The sequence below is a fragment of the Suncus etruscus genome, chromosome 14, assembly GCF_024139225.1.
Source record: "Suncus etruscus isolate mSunEtr1 chromosome 14, mSunEtr1.pri.cur, whole genome shotgun sequence".
NCBI classification, from domain to species: Eukaryota; Metazoa; Chordata; class Mammalia; order Eulipotyphla; family Soricidae; genus Suncus; species Suncus etruscus.
In genome coordinates, this window is record NC_064861.1 from 86,576,476 (window position 1) to 86,598,164 (window position 21,689).

The 21,689-nt window shown below is 61.1% G+C and overlaps 3 protein-coding genes across 3 annotated transcripts in view; 1 reads left to right on the plus strand and 2 right to left on the minus strand.

The window, feature by feature from the left end:
* Positions 1 to 21,689, plus strand: part of CIC (capicua transcriptional repressor) — a 356,202-nt gene that overhangs the window by 280,863 nt on the left and 53,650 nt on the right. The window lies entirely within an intron of this gene.
* GSK3A (glycogen synthase kinase 3 alpha) lies at positions 1,103 to 10,208 on the minus strand. Its single transcript, XM_049787181.1, has 11 exons — positions 9,896 to 10,208; positions 7,994 to 8,181; positions 6,550 to 6,633; positions 6,301 to 6,411; positions 4,725 to 4,855; positions 4,532 to 4,638; positions 3,661 to 3,758; positions 3,488 to 3,583; positions 3,116 to 3,302; positions 2,704 to 2,796; positions 1,103 to 1,777 (listed from the first exon to the last, which is right to left on the minus strand). The coding sequence occupies exons 1-11, from the start codon at positions 10,191 to 10,193 to the stop codon at positions 1,704 to 1,706; spliced, it is 1,467 nt and encodes a 488-aa protein (XP_049643138.1). The 5' UTR covers positions 10,194 to 10,208; the 3' UTR covers positions 1,103 to 1,703.
* ERF (ETS2 repressor factor) lies at positions 14,964 to 21,357 on the minus strand. Its single transcript, XM_049787167.1, has 4 exons — positions 21,295 to 21,357; positions 16,859 to 17,093; positions 16,451 to 16,566; positions 14,964 to 16,366 (listed from the first exon to the last, which is right to left on the minus strand). The coding sequence occupies exons 1-4, from the start codon at positions 21,314 to 21,316 to the stop codon at positions 15,108 to 15,110; spliced, it is 1,632 nt and encodes a 543-aa protein (XP_049643124.1). The 5' UTR covers positions 21,317 to 21,357; the 3' UTR covers positions 14,964 to 15,107.

Here is a 21,689-nt window from a genome sequence, read left to right on the forward strand (position 1 = left end):
GATCAGACCCAGCTCGGCTGCATGTCAAGCACAGTACCTGCTGTTCTATTGCTCCAGGCCCAGGATACGCAGCAACAGCAATCCTTAGGTGGTCAGATGACCCAGGCAGACACAACCTGGGGAGGGGAAGTCTGCTCACTTGGAGACTTTCCATTTCAGCCCGTCCACAGCTTGGCGTCTGACTGCCTGGCATGGCAGGCACAGCGCCAGTGCAGGGATTAAGCTTCCCTTGGGCCTGTGAGGTATGCTATGGTCCAGAGGAAATGGGAGTTGGCAGAGGCCATGCAGACAGACCCTGAAGCCAGAAACTCAGCAAGCTGTTGTGATTGTCACTCCAAGATGTGAGCTGGGGTCACAGGTGGGGACTGGCAGGTCCTGGAAAGACTAATAAGAGAGATGGGCAGCTGGAAGGAGCCCTTATCCCTTCTGAGACTCAAGGCAGGCCATGCCCTCTAGGAAGGGGGTCGGGCAGGGCTGGGAGGTCGACAGAAATGGGACCTAGATTTGGAAATTCTGGCCAGTATGAGCAATGGGATGGGTCAGGCAAGCCAAAGGGACCCTGTGGCTTCGGGGCTGCCCTAGATAGAAGCAGCGGCAAGGAAGGGTACTGCAGAGCCCAAGAGTTGCACCTCTTGCATGTCTGAGCTTTGTGTCCTCGCTCTGGATCCCATGTGGAGGCAGCATGTTTTACAGGACAGTCCCATATATCTGCAATATATTGGCACTGACCTTCCCACACTGAAAGATGGCCAGGTGGCTCCCTGACTGAGGACATGGAAATGGAGGTTCAAGCGTCTGCTGGGACTCGGTTGCCTCTGTCCCTCCATGTTGAGAATCTGCCTAAAGTTTAAGCCAGTCTCCTATTCAGGGTAGCAGGCAGCTCAGGCTGGCTCAGTGGCTGTGGTCACTGTGAGTCCTGCCCCAAGACTTGGATGCTGTGGGTAACCCCTCTGGAGGCCAGAGGCTGGATAATGACAGAAGCATAAGGCTGGCTCAGCTCACTACAGGCCAGCCAGTGCCCAACCAGGCAAGCCTTGAGCCCCCACCCTCCCAATGGGGGCTGCCCCTCCATGACCAACAGACACAGGCAGACAGCCGGGAAGCAGGTTTTCATGCCAATAATTTATTGAACGGAGGTCTGTACACAGGCAAACCTTACTGTGGAAACTAAGACATTGGGAGTTCCCCTGCGTCCCCGGCCCTCCCAGATGGGGAGAGAAGAGAGGAGACCCTAAGGGCAGAGGACAGGAGAAGAGGGCACAGCTGTAGGACGGGGGAAAGGCTGGAGGTGCGAATCGACGTTTTCTTTAAGAAAAAAATTATAACAATCTATTTACACCCGGGGCCAGGGAAGGGAAGGCTAGAGGGGCTGGGCTGGTTCTATTTACAAGGGACAGGGAAGGGCAGGGGGAGGGAGACCTGGGGGAGGAGAGGGGCGGGGCGGGGGGGGGGGGAGAGAAGGTCCTCATGTCCCCCCACCCAGTCTTCCTTCACTTCCCTCCCCTTAACCAGTTAAAATCCTCTTTAAAAGCCCACCCAGGGGTGAGGCTGGGGAGGAAGGGGCTGGATGTGGGGACAGGGACTCATTTACCTCTGCCCTCTAGTCTAGGGGCCCAGCCAAGGGCAGGGGCTTGATGGGCTCTGGCCCCCCCCTTCCCAGCCCCACTTGGGGCTCCCGGATGGAAGGGAAGTTGGTAGGGCTCTCAGGAAGAGTTATTGAGGGGCGCTGTGGAATCAGGCGGCTGCCAGTCCGGGCTGGTCTGAGTCTCAGTTAAAGCTGTAATGAGAGGAAGGAGTAGGGGATCAGCTCAGCTTTTAAGACTCCCCCTTCCCTGGAAAGAAGGAAATCAGACTGAAAGGCAGCATAAAGAAATTGAGACTGTTAGTCAGGGGTGGGGTGAGGTGCAATTCCAAAAGCCAAGGATAAGGTGTGTCACATAGTGACTCACCTGAGCTGGGCCCCCACAGAGCTAGTGGAACCCCAACACTGTTGAGGAAAGGGAAGACCTAGCCCAAAGTCTTGATTTCCAGACAAACCATAGAGAAACAGGAAATCAGTACTTGGTGTTTGTTTTAGGCCACACCCGGCGATGCTCAGAGGTTACTACAGGCTCTGCTCTCAGGGATTCTTCCTGGTGGTGCTCAGGGGGACCAATGGGTTGCTGAGGCTCGCTCGAACACAGGTCTTCAGTGTGCAAGGCAAGCACCTGACCCCTTTACTCTCTCCAGACCCAGGACATTGGCATTTTTACCTGAAATGGCCCTTTTCTCAATGGGGGCAACAATTCAGGTGATAGTGTGGGCCCAACACGATCCTTGGCTTTTCTGACCAGCATTTATTTTTCAGAAGAGACCAGGGGCCCCTTCTGAGATTTCTAGGCCAATGGGTCAGTGCTCAAGCCCAAAGGTGCTTGGACCCTGGAGTGCTATTGATTCTGAAGCACAGCAGAGCTGGAGGCCTCCAAGGCTGCTCCTGGCACTGGGAGCTGAACCAGGGTTGCATTCAAGGCGTGTGCATTAACCCTGCTCCATTTCTGTGGCCTCTCCGGATAATTTAGTCATACATGTAATCAGAGAGGCCCGACCTGGGGCCTTGCCTGGGCCTGAAGGCCCTTCCTGTGCCCTCCCACATTCTCACAATCCCAAGAATTCAGGGCTCCCCCAGAAATGCTGTTCTAAACATGACAGGTAGCCTGGACTTACCTTGTGAAGATGAGCCGAGGGTGGTAGCACTCCCCTGGGTCCTCAAGTGAGGAGGGACGAGAATGGCATTGAGAGATGGCTGGATGGTGAGTTCTAGGGACAGGAAGGGGCATGGCAGGTCAGGGCGCAGGATGAGGCACCTGCAGACCCAGTGAGAGAGAGACCCAAGAAAGCAGAACCCAAGGGGCCCTGGATGTCAGCAAGGTGGCTGCTTTTTGAGTGAGTGGTGGCCCTGGCCACTGAGTGAAAAGTCACCAAGCACTTGGCACAGGCCAACAGGAAGGAATCCATGATAAAGTCTCCCTAACCGGGGAGGGAGATCGCCATCTCCCAAACTCGTGACCTTGGAACCTCCAGAGCTCCCCACCCCCAAGCACTAGCAGCTCCCTAGCTCCCCAGACTGGATCCTCACCTCCAGGGCTGAAATTGAAGAGTGGGGGGAGCGGGCGGTTGTTGGGGAGCTGGGTTCCAGGACTTCGCAGCTCATCAAAGAAGCTGTGGGCACAGGCCTCCAGCGGGGAGAGCCTTGAGGATGGCGTGTACTCCAACAGGCTGGAGCAGAGCGCGATGGCCTCAGGGGGCGTTCGGGACTTGAACACCTAAGGGCAAGGTGGGCCCAAGGGGCTGTGTGTCCACTTGAGGCTGCATTGCCAAGTTTCCAACAGACCCAGTTTCCAAAAGACACCAGGGACCCACCCAACGGAAGGGAATTCCAATTCTGTAAGCTGAATGAAGCCTATCACCAAATCCCCCAGTGCAACAGTGCCCAGATGCCCTGGCCCACCTTTGACCAGGGATGAGCTTTAATCTGAGGGAACTTGAACTCCGTGTAGTTTGGGTTCATCTCTCGAATCTGTTCCCGGGTTGGCGTTCCCAGCACCTGTGGGGAGAGAGGTGTCAATGGGGAGGGAGGGACCCCATCAGTGCCCACCCCACCCCCAGCAGCCAAGCCCTCACCTTGATGATCTCCACCAACTGGTCCACCCCGCTATCCCCGGGGAAGATGGGCTGGCCCAGGAGCAGCTCAGCCAGGACGCAGCCCGCTGACCACACATCTGCAGGGGAGAGAGGGAGTGTCAGTGCCACCATGCCTTCCAAACACTGTCTGTCCTCTCTTCAGGAGTCCCTTTCCCTTTCTTTAGCTTGCTCCAGGACACACAAGGCTCTGGACCTGCAGCCAGTCTCCACTTGACTTGTCTCTAGGAATCAAGCTCCTTGGTTCCGTGACCCCCAAAAGTCCTTTCTCCACCTAGCTTCAGAGCAAAGGTGGAGGTGGGATTGGGCCCCCTCGGCCGGAGGCACCGACCGGGCTCCCCACCAGCCTCTGTCCTATCCCCAGAGCTGCTGTGGTAGCCTCAGCCCTCTTGGGGCCATCCCTCAGTGCCCTCTCAGCCCAAGTTCACACCCCAAGACTACAAACACACTGGCACTAGCTTTCTTCTGCCACCAAAATTTCTCTCCTGAACTATTCACACCCTCTCCCTGAGGTCTCAGAGGTGGCACTGTTGTCCCCATGACAGCAAGAGGCAGAGGTGTCTCGAACAGCTCACACCCCAGTGGTAGCAGCACATCAAAGTCAGGCCTCCAAAATCACTAGCAACCTCTCCCCCCAGCAGATGGAGAGCAGAGGAATCGGACCCGGGGGAGCCTGCCCAGGCCCAGGGGAAGTCACGGAGCAGAAGCCTGAATGGGAACTTCAGCACAGGTCCTCGTGTCACAGCCCTATGCAGGGCACAGGGTTCAAATCAAGCAAATCACTGGCTCGGCTCATCCCACCAGCCCTGCCCGCCTCTAGACACCTCCCCCACCATGCTTCTGGAACCCTGACCGATGGAGGAGGTGTAATCAGTGGCTCCAAAGATCAGCTCCGGGGCCCGGTAGTAGCGGGAACAGATGTACGAGACATTGGGCTCCCCCCGAACCAACTGCTTTGCACTGCGGGCAGAGAGGAACGTGAGTAAACATGAGGCGAGAGGTGAGGGGTCCCCTCCACACCCAGCCTGGGGCCCAGACAGGCCCACCTGCCAAAATCACAGAGCTTGAGGACAGCTGTGTCGGGGTCCACCAGCAGGTTCTGGGGCTTGATGTCGCGGTGGCACACGCCCTGGGAGTGGATGTAGGCCAAGCTCCGGAACAGCTGGTACATGTACACCTGGGCAGGCGGGGAGAGGACAACTGCAGCCGGGCACTACCCACTGTACACAGAGTGCCTTCTGGTCCCACTCCACCAGCCCCCTCCGTGTCTTCAACTTCAGCAGCAACCAGGGCCACTTCGAAAGCTGGGGAAAGCCACTCCTGGCCCTGCCCTGACTCCGTGGCTTCTGTCTGGCCACCTGCCATCCACACCCCCACTGAAGTCAGAAGCCTCCCCCAGCCGCCAGTCACAGCCACCCCCGAGCCAGCCCCTCGAGCTGGGATCCCCGCCACTCTCCCTCCCACTGAGCGCACGCGAGTGCCAAGCACACAGGGAGCATTGGGTTTTCCTCCCAGGCGCATCCCCAGGCTGAGGACGGTGCCAGGCACTGGGTGAGAGATTTCTCCACCACGCACAAGCTTTACTTCCTGGGCTGCCACCGCCTGTACCCTTCTATCCTTGGCCAGAAATGCTACTTTCTTGCCTTGTGCCAGCATTGCTCCTGGAAGCTTTCTTGACCCTTCTTAACCCCCAAAGCAGACCTGCTAGGGGCCTCCTGCTTCCAGTGTCCTCTGGGCTCCTCCTAGTATAGCAGGCATCAAATGTCTAATTCCCTATACCAACACCTATGTCTCCAACTCACTGCCCCCTGGCACTGACCACTGCTGGACTCAGCCCCCACTCCCAAAATGAGAAGGTCTCTCCCATGAGGTTTCCCCAGTACTGCTGAAGCCCAGGCCTGCCGAGAAAACAAATGCTTCCAGCCAGTGGGAGAAATAGCCAGACCCCTCACTGCCTCCAGCAAGCCTGAACCCACCCACCACCGCCCAAGCAGCAGGCAGCTCCAAACTGTTTCCTATATCCTGCCTGGGCGAATCATTCATTTAAACACCCCCGGAGGGTCTGTATGACCTGGTCCACGGCACCAGGCAGCAGGAAACAAACCTCAAACAGATACAGAGGCATTCCTGGCCCTGCATACTCTTGCCCGCCTCCTGCCATGGCCCTCCGACCCACTCCACCAAGGCCCCAGAGGCTAGGGATCCAATCTCTGAATCTCCCTGTCATCTCCAGGCTTAGACTGAGTCCCTCAGGCACAGACGACAGGAACCCCCCTCTGTCCAGATAATCTGCCTTCCCGCTCCATTCTGGCTTCCCATAGGCACAGGCATGGCAAACACTATCTCTGGGTGAAGAAAGGCAAGAGAAAAAAGGAAACAAAGAGAATGAGCGTTTCCTCAGAAAAGATGGGGAGAGAACCCACAGGGAAACGTCAGAGAGATAGTAAGTAAAGCAGGGAGGGCGCCATTTTTACCTAAAGTTGACCCAAGTTCAATCGCCAGAAGCCCATACGGTCCCCAGAGGCTTCCAGAAGCAAGCCCCTAACACTACGGGGTGCAGTCCCAAAACAAGCACGCAAGAAGGGAGCTGTGCCCCCCCCCTGAGGCTGCCAGTCCACCCACCTTGACGTAGATGATGGGGATGGTCAGCTTGGCCTTGGTGAAGTGTCGAGCCACACGGTACACGGTCTCAGGCACGTACTCCAGCACCAGGTTCAGGTAAAGCTCGTCTTTCTGCAAAGCAGTGTGAAGGAGGGGGTGTGAGGCATGGTGAGAGAAAAGGCGCAGGTGGGCAGGGAAACTGGGGGAGAGGGGAGGGAAGCAGTGGGGGGACAGGGGTATAGGGGGAGCCTCCTCCCCGGCCCAACACACCTTCTCCCCACTGGAGTAGAAAAAGTATCTCAGCCTGACGATGTTGCAGTGGTCCAGCTTGCGCATGATCTGCAGCTCCCGGTTCTGGTGGCAAAGTCAGAACTTCAACTGCCTCCCCTGTCTCCTTTCCTTGGCACCCCTATCCCCCAATGGAGCCAGGCAGCTACTCCTCCAAAGTCTGGGGGACCCCAACTCCTTAGCTCTAACACACCAGCTGGGAGTGTAGGGAGCTAACTAACCCCAGTCACCAAAGGACTTTCTTCTGTCTGCTTTCTCATATTTCCCACCCACAGCCAACATTGAGAAACTAAAGATTCTACATAGAATGCCCTTTTCGGGGGCCAGAGCAATAGCATAGCAGGTAGGGAATTTGCCCTGCACACAGCCAACCCAGATTCAATCCCCAGCATCCCATATGATCCCCCAAGCCTGCCAGGAGTAAGTGCTGAGCACCACTGCCGGGCGTGGCCCCCAAAATATAAACCCCTTTCTGGGCTTCTATAACAAACAAAGGGACCCTCTAAGGTACACTGCCCTGGCAGCCCATGGAAGAGGAGACACCTTCAACCTCTTCCCTGCCTTCCCGGTGGCTACTCCACCCGTGACCCCCAAAGGAAGGCTGGCTTCAGCCTATCCCCAGTTCTCAGTCCCCCTCCTCCAATCCCTAACTTCTGGCCCCATTCTGGTTGCCACCCGAGCCCCCTCAGCCTGGTCTCAACACATCACCAGGTCTCAGCACCCCTCTTGTCCCCAACTCCCACTGGAGGCTTCTGGACTTTCTTTCACGACCCCCAAGAACAGCGATGTGGATAGACAAGCACTGCCAGAATCACCTTGAATTTGTCACATGTTTGAACTAATTTTCAGTCACTGTATGCGCAGAAACCTTTGACCAGGGCCTAAGTTTCCATGACGCCCACATTCAGCTCCACAGGCCTTGGGGTTCGTGGCCCCACAGCTGAAACAGTTCAGCTCAAGCTCACCAGGCAGCAGGACTGAGGAAAGGTCGCCCCTTCCTCCCGCCCTGGCACGTGGCTGGGCAAGCACAGGGCAGGCTGGATTTCAGCCCACTGTTGCCCAGCACCCAGGGCAGAGGGCGACCTTCGTCACCTCTGTCAGCAGCCACTATCTCTCTCAATGGGCAGTGGGAAACTGAGTTTTTAGGGTACAAAGCATGAGCTTCCAGCCTGGATCATCGTTCCTAGGCCCTCCAAACAAGGGGCTGCCCTGAAGTGCCTACTCTGAACAAAAGCCCCTGGCTCGGGACTCTCAGGGAACCCACAGTCCTGACTTCCCAGCTCCTTCCCTCCTGTCTCCCCTTCTCCAGTACTCACCACCACCACCCCCATGCAAATCACCTGGCTCACCCCCAGTTCAGCTCTCTACTGGGATTCTAAGAGTATACCCATCCCCAGATTTGTCTGCGAAACCTCAGTCACAGTACCTTGAACCTCTTGTCCTGCAGGACCTTCTTGATAGCCACCAGCTCCCTGGTTTCTGCCAGTCGGGCCTGGTACACCACCCCAAAAGAGCCATTGCCAATGACTTTGATATCTGTATAAGCCACCTCCTGGGAGCGCTCTGGGCCTTGTCCTACAGTGGCCACTACTGTAGTCACCTTCCCGCTGTCACCTGGGGAAGAAATGGAGCAGACCAAATGTGTCCCCTCTGGCCCCAGCACATCCTGGGACTGTGGGGGGAAAAGGACCTTTGACCACAGGCTCAAGGGGAGTCTTATCTGTCCCTTTCCTGTCTTTGAGAGGCATCTGCCGGGTCACCCACCTCCCTCCAGTGCCTTAGTCCCTCAATCCTCTCACAGAACCCTAAATCCTGCTTGGATTAGGAAACTGGCACCCACACCTTTTCCCTGTTCTCGGACTGGTAACCCCTAATTTCCGCTGCGAGTCCAGCCTAGTCTGAAAAGTGGCAGGGCGGAATCCATCTCTCAGCTGACAGCTGATTGGGGAAAGCTTGGCCTAATCACTTCCACTTTGAGAGTGGGTCATCCGAGGTGCTTCCACTTGGGGCACACACCCACCTTTCTCACGGGTTCAAGGCACAGGACCCTTGAGTTATAAATTCATCACTGGTTTATGAGGACAGAAGTGAATGCCACCACCTCCTTCCTGGTACATATGTGTGTGCCCAGCAACTCATTTGGTGTGGAAGAGGGGGACACAGGAGATACATCAGGAAGGTACCTCTTACCCATGTAATTTGGTGTCCAAAAAGACACTAACTTGACTTCCTTGACTGTGTAGTGGGGTGGCCCAACCCCCTTCCTGCAGGGGGTAAACCACAGGCACCAGCTCTCAATCTGTGAGAATGAGGACCCCACCAGTCCCTGGTCTAAGCCCGTATGGGAAGCTTCTTCATGAGCCTCATTCTCCATAGGGCAGCAAACTCTGAAGCCCTCCACTGGGGACATAGATCTCTACTCTTTAGGGAACTGGAGGGAGGCTCCCTGAAAACAATCCCTGAAGGGCCAAATCCATTTCAAGGGGCCCTTCTTTGGCCCTCTGGAGAGAATGCTCTGCATAGCCATTTCCCCATCGGTGTCAGCAACTCTCAGACCAATGAGAAGGGGGTGGTTAACCTCAGACCCTTAGCCACCCCCTTAATACTTAAGCAAAAGAAGGCCCAGCAGACCATTTCCTTAAGAACAGTAATTCCATTGGAAAAAAAGGGGTGCAAATCTGCCCTGGCTCCCAAGCAGCAGCCATCCTTTCCATCATAGGGGCTGATGCTACGCAGGGCAGATGGACAAGGTGCCGGCCCTCAGTTCAGAGAGGTGGAGGACCTGGGCACCGGGGTGAAGAGCCTTCCCTTTGCTCTTTGGCTACCTCCAAAGAAACCCCTGCTTCTCCAAGCTTTCATGTTCTAACAGGAGGCAAATTCAGACCCCCGCTTTTTTTTGGGGGGCGGGGATGGAGACCTGATGCTGGTTTTCCTCCAGAATAACCCTTCGAGGGGCCCCCTGAACCTCGGATGACCCCGACCATCTTCTCAAAAGGTAGCAGCGCCATACATACGCCCGGCTTTCAGTAAAGCTCGCAAATGCAAGATCTCAGGGGAGACACGAGCCTTTGCACCCCAGCATCTCTAAGGAACCTGTACTTCGAATCCGACCCCTTCCAAGCGAGGGTCAGTCACTCCATGCCGCCACCCCCACCCCACCCCACGCCCCGATCTCATCTCAGCCGAGGGAGAAGTCAGGTCTCGATCTGGGGGAGGCACAGAGACCTCCGGCTCCTGGCTGGGGGCGATCAAAGAAGCCCATGGGCGATCGGGGGGGGCTCCGGGACCCCCGATCTCCACCCCGCACTGGGGCGCTACCAGTACTCACGGCCCAGCTTGACTCCGGGCGGCGGGAAGCTGGTCCCCGCGCCGGGGCCGCCGCTGCCTCCTCCGCCGCCGCTGCTGGGGCCACCCCCGGCGACCGAGCTCACCACTCCCCCCCCCATGGCTCCGACCGACGCCTTCCCGCCGCTGCTGCTGCCCACCGGGCCGGACGCCGAACCCCCGGGGCCGCCGCCGCCGCCGCTGCCGCCACCGCCGCCGCCGCCGCCTGGCTCCGCGAACGAGCTCGTCCGCGCCCGTCCCGAGCCGCCAGGGCCGCCCGCCGAAGGCCCGCCGCCGCTCATGGCGCCGAGCGAAGGCCCAGGGCGCGGGGCTCGGGCTGCCCCCGCCGCCGCCGCTGCTGCCGCCGCCTCCCCCGGGCTCCGGCCTTTCCCAGGCCGCGCCGCTCGGGCTCGGGCTCCGGCTCCGGCCCAGCGCCCGCCGCGGGGCACGCCGGGAGATGTAGTCCACCAGCCCTTCCGCGCCGCCGTCGCCGCCCTCGGCCCGCACAGAGCGCCGCGCGGCACTTCGGGAAATGCAGTCCGCGGTGGCCGCGGCGTCGTCCGTCGGTGGTGTGTCGTGCCGCAGGTCGGGAAACGGAGTTCCGGCTAACGACTCGACCCACGGCGCTAAGGAGGGGCGCGAAACCACTTTAGGAGGCCGCCGAGTTGGAAGTGACTTGCCATCCCGCTGCGGCAACAGCGGCCCCTAGTTGAGCCTCGACGAGGAGGGAGGGCCACCCGGGCGCTAAGCACGCCGGGAAATGGAGTTCGGTCGCGACGGAGCCTATTGGCCGGGCACGCCACCGGCGCGCGGTGCGCTCTGGGAAATTGAGTCCGCGCCCGGGGAGCGCCGATTGTGGGGGCCGCGGTGCGAGCTGGGAAATGGAGTTGTCGCCACGCCCTCACCGCATTGCGGGTGTAAAGCGGCTCTCAAAGCACGCCGGGAAATGGAGTCCCCGAGTGAGCAGCCAGCCGACCCTAGCCTAGTGTTTTAGGGCAGTTTTGGAGCTAGGCTAGGAAATGGAGATAGGCTCACGCTCCTCCTTCTCCGCGGGCCCTGCAGCTGCCTCGCCGGGAAATGGAGTCTACACCGAGGTTTGGAGCAGTGGCGACCGTCTGAGACAGAGACCGAGAGTCCTTAGTGTCTTCTGGGAAATGAAGTTTAAGGCAGCTCCGGGTTAAGTAACGAGTTGGAAGGCCACACAGTCCGGCGCCTACTCGGAAACAACGCAGACCCTACTCTACCGTGCCCCTTTGTGAGACGAGACGAGGGAGTTTTGCTGAAAAGTGGAGGTCGAGGGGGGCACCTATGGTGAGACCTTAAGTCCCCAGGGGAGACTGAAGTTATGTTTCAGTGCCTTCCTCATGGCCATAGTTTTAAGAGCCCCCCAGGGACCGCTGGAAAATGAATCCAAACATTTAAGCTCCAAGTGACACCGATCGGGAAAGGAAAACCCGCCCCGATCCTCGGGAATGATTTGCAAAAGAAAGTTCCTGGCGGTTTCTCACAACGCTACAGCCTTTGGGAGACAATCCCGTCTTTTCTAGCGTTGTAGATTGCACCAAGTGACCGAGACAAGACTAAAACGAGAAAATAGAATTGCTGTATTGGATCGACATGTGAATGTTGGCGTCCTCCAGTTCCTAAATTAACTCCGAAGGGCCGGGGTCAGGGTGTCGGCTGTTGTGCGTCGATTCTGGTGATTTTGTACACGCATTTAAGTCGCCCCATTTATCGATTGACACGGGTGGAGGGAAGGGTGTCATCCCGGAAGTGTTTGGTATTAAAATGAAATCACCCTGCCTCGCGGCATGATGGGAAGTCATGGAGCCTCTAGACTTCACTTTAACCCGAACCTGGGTTCGGACTGTGCAGCCTTTTCTAAAGCCTGAGGATTGTGGGGTCCTCTGAGTCCGGGAACGTGGTTGACTAGGAGACCACGCCCTGGGGTCAAACCGACTACAACCTAGCGCTCTCGGACTACATTACCCAGAAGGCAAAGCGCGGGCACACTTCCGCTCTTTGCTTAACGACGCGGCCACATGGCACGGTCCGCAGTGGGCGTTTCTGGGAGTCGTAGTTTTGTAGTCTAGCGGTGCGCTGGTGCCCTCTGACGGCCACTCAAGTCAAAAAGTAAAGTCAAGGGCCCGGAGAGAGAGCACAGCGGTGTTTGCCTTGCAAGCAGCCGATCCAGGACCAAAGGTGGTTGGTTCGAATCCCGGCGTCCCATATGGTCCCCCGTGCCTGCTAGGAGCTATTTCTGAGCAGACAGCCAGGAGTGACCCCTGAGCACCGCCGGGTGTGGCCCAAAAACCAAAAAAAAAAAAAAAAAAAAAAGAAAAGAAAAAAAAGTAAAGTCAAGCCCTGAACCCAGAGCAGGGAGGGTGATATATCGGCGGTTAGTTAACGGCCAGAACCCGCCAGTCATGCGCGGGGAGTCGATCGCGCGTGGGCAACGGCCCTAGGATTATTGAGGAATGGGGGAGTCCAGGCTATAGGCCGTCTTAGGTTGTTGGTAGGGGCTGAGAACGTTCGTGTCGAGGGTCTAGGAGGGGGCTACGGGGACTGAGGGTAGGCATAGGAGAATTGAGGGGGCTCTTTCCTGGGGCCACGGATACCTGGGAATTATAACTGGAGATCCAATAATGAAGAAATCAAATAAGACCTGGGGTGAGGGATACTGAGACCTGACTGCTGACCAAGTCCATCGCTGAGTAGAGAGAGGTGCTTTGAAGGTCTGGGAGTGCTGGGAAGCCTAGGAGTGACAAGGGTCTCTACTGGAATCTCAGGAATTGACTTGTTCCCGAGACTTCTACAAATGACTGTGTGCATCCTATCAGAGGCTGTAAACGGGAGCAAGGGTGTGGTCTTACAGGAACCTCACATTTCAGAGAAGGCCTTCAACCAGGCCACTGGGGGTTTGCAAAATCATGCCACCACTCTGCAAGAATCTGGGCCACCAAGTCCACTCCCCCCTGTGGCTTGACCCCAAGCCCTTGTAAATCCAATCGAGATCTGGTTTGTGGTGCTTTCAAAGGCCTGGGATGGGGCTGAGAACACACGTCAGGGTCCCCTCCTCCCCCTAAGATGACATCTCCATCTCCATCACACCACCACCAACTCAGCAGCATCCTTGTTGCCAGGAGACGCGTCTCATCCCAACTTCCAGAAATAACCCGGAGGCCCCCACCCCCAGGGATTGACTTACATCACCCAGGAGAGGGAGCAGTTGCCCACAGGCTGCCACGGGAGCCTGGGTTTCCTGCCAGTACCCCAGCCCTGGCTCCTCTTCATTGCCAACCAGCCTCATCTGGGACCACCCACCCTGGGCTGGCACGCTTGAGGATAAAGCCCGACTGAGTAGCAGTTGCCAGTTCCTTTCCCCACCCAGTTGAGCAGAGTCGTTGCACGAAGCCAGTTCAACAAGCCCTGAGCCCGGTTTTCCCACTCCTCTGCTCCGGCTGCTGTGTGGCCTAAGAGAAACTCCTTCACCTCTCTGGGCCCCTAGGCACCTCACCTGCCCTGGAAGGGCTGGGTTATCTCTAAGACCACTGGCGGCCCTGATTCCTCCTGCCGCTCTCATTCCTGATTGACATCTCCAAGCTCAGCTGCTAACTTTAGTTCTCCTCAGACTACAATCTTGAGATCCTGGTTTACAGCCAACCTCTTGGCTTGAGAAGAACAACTCCAGCCTTTGAGAGAACGGGGGCTTCAGAGAGAGGCTTCCTTCGAGGGACTGAGGCTGCAGAAGGCATTCATATAAAAATGCACCTGCTCCACTCTCAGGACTCTGGGTTCGATCCCTTGCCTCACCACCACTCTGGGTCTTGGACAAATCGAGCTGAGCTGGATAGTGATGGAAATAAATGGATCCCACACAGCACCTACCAAAGTCTTGGATACCTGGCACCCAAGGTCAGTTTGTTTGGGGGCCACAGTCCAGATTGGCTGTTTTCCATGCGTCTTAACACCACCTTCCTCTCCCCAACTTCCCTGATTATCCCCGATATTCCAGTCCTTTCTCATCCAACACACAAACGCCTCCATGCTCGCTGAAGGTGGGGGGCACAAATGCCACCAGCCTCTGCAGCTCAAGACCCAGTAACTCCAAAGTGGCCTAAGGAGAGCCAAGCCATTTCAGGTAATCGAAAGGGCAAGGACTTCAGCTGATGGCCAAGTGCAGGCAAGGTGAGTGCTTTCAAGGACAAAGGAATTCTACAAAAGGACAGAGCAAGCCTGAGCCCAGTTCACAGGACCTGGGGGCTGTGTCCTCAGGCCTAGACTGGACCCCTTCAGGAGGGCCCTTAGGCCATTGAGCCAAAGGACACACCACCACCACAAGGCCACCACTACAACACCCGAAGGACTAAGGTTTTATTGTTTCGAATACATTCTCCAGCAGTCCCGACTCCCCGCCCCCCTTCATCCCCAATACAGAATAAGGCTTGACCACAGACCCCCACCCCAGGGGCCCCAGCTGGGAGGCAGAGGGGGCTTCCAGTTTGGTTTCAGGGCACCCCCTCCCCACCTGCCTGTCTATGGGCTAAGTCCTAGGAGCAGCTGGGGGTGACAGGGTTGCACTGGGCAGGAGTGGGTAGGGGCTAGCAGGCACTTATAGATTTGTGGCCTCTGGGTGGTGCCCCTCCCCCTCCTCCACCCCCCACCCCCCACGGAATTTTTGGTTCATCATAAAAGTCCCTCCCTCCCCTGCTGCGACCTTGTGGGGTATGAGAAACCCAGGCACTCATGGCCCCTGGAGGGGCAGGGAAGGCAGGATGGGGTAGTAACAGTAGGGTGGTGGTAGTGACAGGATGGAATGGGGGGGGGGGTGCAGGAGGCAGAGGACCAGGATGGGGAACAAGGCTTTACTTCCTAAGAGATTGTAATTAAAAAAGTTCCTGGGCATCGAGGCCAGAGCTTCGGTTCAATATAAATTTCCCAGAATGGAGGGGGCCCCCTTATCTCCCCCCTCCCCCGCCCCCCCACCACTTTGCCCCGAGCTTAGAAACCCAGAGACAGACAGGGACGGGTCCCCAGTCCCTGAGCACCCACCCACCCTCACCACTTTAAAAAAAAGAAATTAAAAGTTGTATACAAAATGGGGGAACATGGGTGGAAGAGGAGGGGGCAGGGAGGAGGCTGCCCTCACCTCCAGGGCACTGGGGGGTTAAGGCAGCAAAAGAAGCATGGGAAGGGGGAAGGGGGTCCCCTGGCCCTCAGGAATCTCGGTGCTCCAGAGAGAGCTGGGCTGTAGCGTGCTGGAGATCGGAGCTCACCCGTCTTGGGGTGAGGGGCCCCCCGGTTTCCCCAGGCCCCTCCCCACGCACCTTCTTGTCCTCGCCCTCATCCTCGAGGCCTGCGGCTGGGCCCCCACCGCCCTCCAGGCGACAGTCTTCACTCCAGCGCCGCTTAAAGCGCAGTTTGACGGGCATGCACTGTGCAGAGCCAGGGGCCTCCCCAGGCTCAGGCTTGGTGGGTGCAGGCGGGGCTCGGGGTGTCTTGAACACCTCCCCATCCTCCTCGTCCTCATCACTGATGTCAGTCACCTCCACCTCCTCGGACTCGCCTTCCGAAATGGGCTCAACCTTTATCTGGGGTGGTGGCGGCGGCGGAGGGGCCAGGCCCCCAGCTCCGAGGCTGCCGCTCCCACACTTGTCGGGGCCCGCAGGGGCCTTCTCCGCCCGCTGCCGGCGTCCCAAGGGGGGTGGCTGCAGCTTAAACTTGAAAGGAGAGGAAGAGGAGGAAGAGGAGGACGAGGCCGAGGAAGGGACCGGCGGGGTGTCCGGGGCCAGGGGCGGCAGCGGGCACTTGTCGGGGCGCTGGGGCTGGGGCACCACCAGCCCGGGGTAGTGCAGGAAGGCTCGGGGGCTGAGGTGGTAGTTGTAGACGCTTTGGGTGTGGGCCTGCAGGTACCGCTTCATGTCCTCGGGGCTGAAGGAGAAGTGGGAGCCTCCCCCGGAGCCGCTGGGGCCTCCACCGCCACTGGGGTACATGGGGCTCAGCGTGGGCGAGGGGGTGTAGGCCAGATGAGTGGGTGTCATGGGCAGAGCCGGGGAGAGCTGCGGGGGGAGCAAGGAGCCAGGCCCGGCCAGGGGGGAAACAGGGAAGGGGCTCAGGGGCTCAGGACCCCCTCGGGGCCGAGGGTAGACACGGAAGATGCCAGGGTCATGGGGTAAGCGGGCCAGTGGGGGCCCTCGGAAGGCACCCAGCTCCGGGGGGCCCGGCGGGCGGGCCCGGGGGTCCTCTCCCAGGGGCTCCTCCAGCTCTGACGTGCCATCGCTGCAGTCGCTGACCGAGCCCCGGCCCAGGCGCCGGGCCACCACGGCCGAGAAGAGGGACGAGGAGGACGAGGAGCAGGCAGGGGGCGAGCGGGGGTCCTCGGTGGGGGAGAGCACCTCGGAGGGTGTCGAGGGAGGGAAGCGGAAGTGGCTGCCACCCGTGGGCACTGGCGGGGCACTCTGGGGCACAGCCCCGCCTGGTAAGAAAAGGGGAGACTCAGTGTCAGCCCCCCCAACGTGAGGTCCTTTAACCCCGCCGGGCACACCACCCTGCCACTCACCAGCCAAGCCCACATCGATGAAAGGGTAATTGACCAGCACCAGTTTGTTGAAGTTGAACTTGTAGGTGAACCGTTTGCCCTTGGTCTTGTGCAGGATGCGTTTGTTGTAGTAGTAACTGCGGGCAGAGGGGACACACGAAGATAGACACTTAAGGCCTTCCTGAGTGAGCCGGGTCCAGACCTCAGACTGACAGGGATCAGCACTGCTTCCCAAGGCTGCTGGGGTCACAGGGGCCTGCACAAGCAATCAGGGACCCAGCAGGCTGGAGGCCACACCCAGGATGGACTTCAACGGAGTCAAGCCTAGAGCCAAGGGACTCCACGGGGGTCTGCACTCAGTCTCATCCCTGCAGCGGGGACCACCCAAATCTGCCCTGGGAGGGGGCACCTCCACTCCGCTCCACTCACCGCAGGGCACGGCTCAGCTTGTCATAGTTCATCTGGGGCTTGCACTTGCGGACGCCCCAGAGCCGAGCCACCTCGTCCGGGTCCTTGATGACAAACTCCCCATAGTCCCCCTGCCAGGCGATGACCCCCTGGTACTCCTCTTTGCGCAGCAGCTCCAGGATAAAGTGCCACAGCTGGATCTGCCTAGAGCCCGGCGAGGACTCAGGCTTGTAGGCCCAGTCAGGGAAGGCAAAGCCTGCGGGACAGAGGAGGTCCTGGTCAGGATGCCCAACTGGGAAGGTGAAGGGAGGCCCTGGATCCCCATCTCAGGGTCCAGCCCCTGCCTCACCCTTCTCCCCCAGGGGCGAAATCCATCTCCCCTCTGCCAAGTCAGGACCTGGATGGGAGGGAGACAGTGGGTGTCTGTGTGTATGAGGGGGGCTAGACAGGAGTAGGGGGGGAAGGGAAGTTGGAGCCGGCTCCAGCGACACCAGGAGAAACAGGAAACCGTCGGCGGCGGGTCCCGGGGCCAGTGCCAGGGGGCCAGGCACCAAGCCAGGCCGGCGGGCAGGGCTGCCAGTGGGGGAGGGGCAAGAAGGGGCACATGTGGCCAGCTGGGGTGACCCCCCCAGGGTCCCCCACTAGCACTCAGGGCCAGTGGCCCGCTCCCCTGTTCCTCTGCTCCCCCCCTCAGAGCTCCAAGCTTTCATGGGGAGCCCTCACCCCCACCCCAGGACCAACCGACCCAGGAATTTTTTATTTCTTAAAAGGACCAGGAGGGGTGGGGTGGCTGCTTGCGGATGAGGTCAGCGCCTGCACACACAGAAGCTTCTGTCTTCCCTGGAGAGTGAAACCCAGACTGTCTGAGAGCACCCCCACCCCACAGCCCTGGACCCTTTGGGCTCCCCAGGCCCAGGCACCCCGGCCCCACCTCAAGGTGAGGCTCAACAGGACCCCCTGATGCCTGTCGCCCTTCCTCCCCCTTTGCCTTCTCAGGCTCGGCTTCTTCCCTGCCCACCTGCCCGCCCCAGCATTAACCTTGGGTAGAGGTTGGTGGTGGGCTGGCTGGTCCCTGGAGGGGGTGGGCAGCCTGCGGGGGGGTGAGGGGGCTGCGGTTGTTGTCATTTCCCAAACCCCCGGGTAATCAGGGCCATCAATAATTCAGCACCAGGCAGCCGGTAATGGAGGGGTGGGAGGAGAGGGAGGAAGAGAAGGGGGGAGCAGGGCAGGGTCCGGTGCCGCTGGGGGGGGGGGGGAGAAGAACAAGGTGGTCAGCTTAGCTGGGCAGGGGGCATGGCTGCATCTCCGCCCAAGCAGTAACCTGGTCTTCCTGCACTGAGCAAGGAGGGTCCCTCCCCTTGAAGCCGCTCCCTCTTTAAGTCCACTGCAGACTCTGGCCCCTAGGACCAGACACCCTCATGCTACCCTTGGCCAGACCCCACCACCACCGTGGGTCGACCAGCCTCAGATCAGGCAGCCAGCTGGCCAGCTCCAGAGCAACAGGGCACAGGCCTCATGTCCCACACTGGCAACCACTGGCAGCCCTGTCTGGTAGAGACAGCCTGGGACAGCCTGTCGTGGACCCCACATCCAAATCATCCTGCTCCTTGGAATCCAGGTGTTCACCCCCTGAGCCTCCCCGCAGGAGAATGAGAGGTTCAGGGTTGGCTTTGGGGTCCAGAGATGGTTGGGAAGCTAAGGGAACCTCAGAGCCCCTTCACACCTTGCCCGGGACCCCTTCAGAGCAATCAACTCCCGGTTCCTCCCACCTCCGCCCCAATCTGCTTCTCAGACCCGGGAGGGGCGGAGGACCTGGCCCCTGAGACATCAGTTAGGGGCTGGGGGGGTGGACTAACTTCCACCCTCCCCCCCAAATTAAAGCCAGCCTTCCCAGCCCACCCGCCCCAGCCTCCTTGTCCCGGTAACCAAGCAACGTGTGTGCAGCGACAGTCCTGGGAGCGGGGGAGCAGGCGGCTAAAAATAAACTTTGCAGAAGAGAAGGAGTGAGAGCGACTCTGCGCAACACAAAGGGAACTGGAAAGGAGGTGGGGGGCTCTGCGAAGGCCTGGAGCTGCATTCTGGGGGGCTCCTGGGAAGTCCCCTCCTCGAACATGCACCCTCAAGGGTCAGAGTCCCCCGTGGCCCGGGGCTGCAGGGACCCTCCTTCCCCACGCCCGGGGCCACCCTAAGACAGGCCGCTTCCCCTCGTCGGACACAGCATACATGAGGGCCTGTTCCCGGCTTTGGGGGGCGGAGGGAGAAGGCCAAGGAGGGAGTGACGTCAGGGTGTCTCAATGGGGCTCTGTTCCCCAGGCCTTGGAGCCAGGAGCCAGGCACGGGCAAGGGGAGCGTGTGTGAGTGTGTTGTGCCCGGGTCCACGTGTTTAGAACCGGGAACCCCCGGGCCTGGACCGAGAAACATGGGAGGCGCGCAGGCCCTGTGGGGCGTGGGGTGGGGACCGGGAGAGGGGCTGCTTGCTGGAGAGCTGCAGAGAGGGCAGCAGTCAGGAAGGCCTGGCGTGGGGAAGTGGGGGGGGGCGTCCCAACAGGCACACCTAGCCCCCCCCCAGGGGCAGGGCCGGGTCTGGATTCTCCAGGACTACGGAAACCGGGTGGTGGAGGGGGAACCGAGCAGAACTCCAGGGCACCCCAGCACGTTCACGTGACTGCCCAAACTTTTTTGTCGGGAACTTCGGGGGTCGGAAGGGAGGGGTGATGGGAGAGGAAGGACAGGCTCGCGGGCCTCCTGGTGGGGTGGGGGGGCCCCCCACCGCCTCCCCCACTGCAGGCGGCCCTCGGTGGCGCCAGAGCCGGGAAGAAAACAGGAAGTGGGAAGCAGCCGCGGCCGGGCCGGGTCGGGCCGGGCCTGGACGCTGGAGACTGGGCCGGGATGGAGACTGGATGGTGGGGCCGCCGGGGGTCAGTCCGTCCGTGTCTGGGTCTGGGGTCTGGCGGACAGACAGACACACAGACAGGCCGTCCCGGGAGGGGTCCCTGCCCCCACTCCGAAGAGCCTACATACACCCCCACACCCGGCCTAGCCGGTCCCACCAGGCCCAGGCCCACCCCCCGAGGTGGGTTGCGCGATCGGGTGCCTGGGGGGGCCGGGGCGAGGGTGCGGGACGGGACGGGACGGGACGCACGTGACGGACCGAGCCAAAAGCCAAAGCTCCGCACCCGGGGCCCCACCTCCTCCCGGGCCCGATCCCCTAGATCCCCGGGCGCCCCAAGCCCGCCGGAGCCCTTTAAGAGCCGCCCCCACCCCCCGCGAGCCGGGGGCGGGGTGGGTGGGCCGGTCGGGGCACACACCCGCACGGGAGCCCGAAGCCCTGGCTGCGCCGCCGCCGCCGCCGGGGGAAGGAAACAAGTTTGAACAGCGGCGCCCGGCCCCTTCCCTCCCTCCCTCCCTCCCTCCCTCCCCCGTCCCGCCCCGGGCCGGATTCCGACGGGCAGCCGGGCGGGCGGGCGGGCAGGGGGCGGCCGGGACCCTCCCCTCCCCCTCCGTCCCCGCGCGCAAAGTCCAGCCGGGCCGGGCGCCGGGGGCGGCGGGGGAGGGGAGGGGAAAGTCCGCGGCCCCCCGCCGGGGGAGGCAGGCCGCCGAGCCGGGCCCCTGGAGGAGGAGCGAGGCGGCGGGGAAGGCGGGGCGGCGGGGCGCGGCGGCGGGTTGAAAGGGATGAGCTGGGGCTGGGGGGGGGAGCCTCGGCGCCCCCCGCCCGCCCGCCTCCGCGCGGCCTCCCCCGGAGCCACCTTCCAGCCGCGCCCGCCCGCGAGCTCAGGTCGGAAACAAAAAGTTCCTTTCTCGAACGTTTCGGCTGCAGCGGCGCTTGGGAACTTTGCGGCGCGCTCGGCTCGCTCGGCTCACTCGGCGCGGGCGGGGATCGGGGGGCGGGCGCCGGCGGGGGAGGGGAAGGGGGAGGGGCGCGCGGTCCTAGGACCCCCGAGTCCGGCCGGCCCGTCCAGTCCATCGGGGGCGCCCCCAAGCCCCCCGCGCCCCGCTCCGAGGTCCCGCACGCGCGCGCCCAGCGCCCGAGCGGGACAGCACGCGCCGCGGTGAAGGTCACCACGGGCCGGCTTGGAGCCGGGGACAGCGGCCCCCGGGAGTGCAACGTGACAGCGGCGGGGAGGGAGGGAAGGAGGGAAGGAGGGAGGGACCGATCGCCAGCCACCCCCGCGGAGCCCCGCGCAGCGGCTGCGGGGGAACCCCGGCACGCGGGCGGGCGGGCGGCGAGGAGCGGGACTCGCGGGCACCCACGCCACGCCGGGCTCCGTGCGCTCCGAGGGGTCCCGGGCAGCGCCGCCGGCCGCCGCGACGCAACAGGTCTGGAGGCAGAGGAGCGCGAGATGGGGACGGGGGTCCCCGAAAGTCACTCCGTCTTGGCGGCGCCACCCGCCCCCAAAGTTTCCCAGCCCGGTCTCCCGGGGCAACAAGTCTCCCGCACGTGCTGCCCCCGCCCCCACCTGTGTCCGCCGGGGTCTTCATGCTTTGGGGGGCCCCGGGGCGACTCCTCCGGCCGGGGCCGCGGCTCCCGGCGCCCGCCCGCGCTGCCTGGCTGGCTGGCTGGCTGGCTCAGGCCCCGGCCCGTCCCGCGCCCGTCGGGCCGCCTCGCCTGCCCCGGCCGCGCCGCTCCTCTCTCTCCTCTCCTCTCCTCTCCTCTCTCTCCTCTTGCTCGCCGCGCCGCTCGCTCCACTCCGAGCTCGCCGCCGAGCCTCGCTCCTCGCCTCGCCTCTCCCCGCCCCGCCGCCGCCTCCCTCCCGGGTTAATATCGCACTCCGGGGCCGGGACGCCCACGCCCCCCGGCCGGCGACGTCACCGCCGCGTCGCCATGGAGACGCTGCGCCCGCCCCCTCCCCGC

Bases quoted from the DNA above. Each gene is read 5' to 3' on its own strand.
- GSK3A (XM_049787181.1), bottom strand. From the start codon at position 10,193: ATGAGCGGCGGCGGGCCTTCGGCGGGCGGCCCTGGCGGCTCGGGACGG. The intron at 4,856-6,300 runs GTGGGTGGACTG...CCGCCTGCCCAG, and splicing joins TCCCCATCATCTACGTCAAG to GTGTACATGTACCAGCTGTT. The intron at 3,759-4,531 runs GTCAGGGTTCCA...TCTCCCCTGCAG, and splicing joins TGATTACACCTCCTCCATCG to ATGTGTGGTCAGCGGGCTGC.
- ERF (XM_049787167.1), bottom strand. From the start codon at position 21,316: ATGAAGACCCCGGCGGACACAG. The intron at 17,094-21,294 runs GTGGGGGCGGGG...TCTGTCCCGCAG, and splicing joins GAAGACCCCGGCGGACACAG to GCTTTGCCTTCCCTGACTGG. The intron at 16,367-16,450 runs GTGAGTGGCAGG...TTTTCTTACCAG, and splicing joins CATCGATGTGGGCTTGGCTG to GCGGGGCTGTGCCCCAGAGT.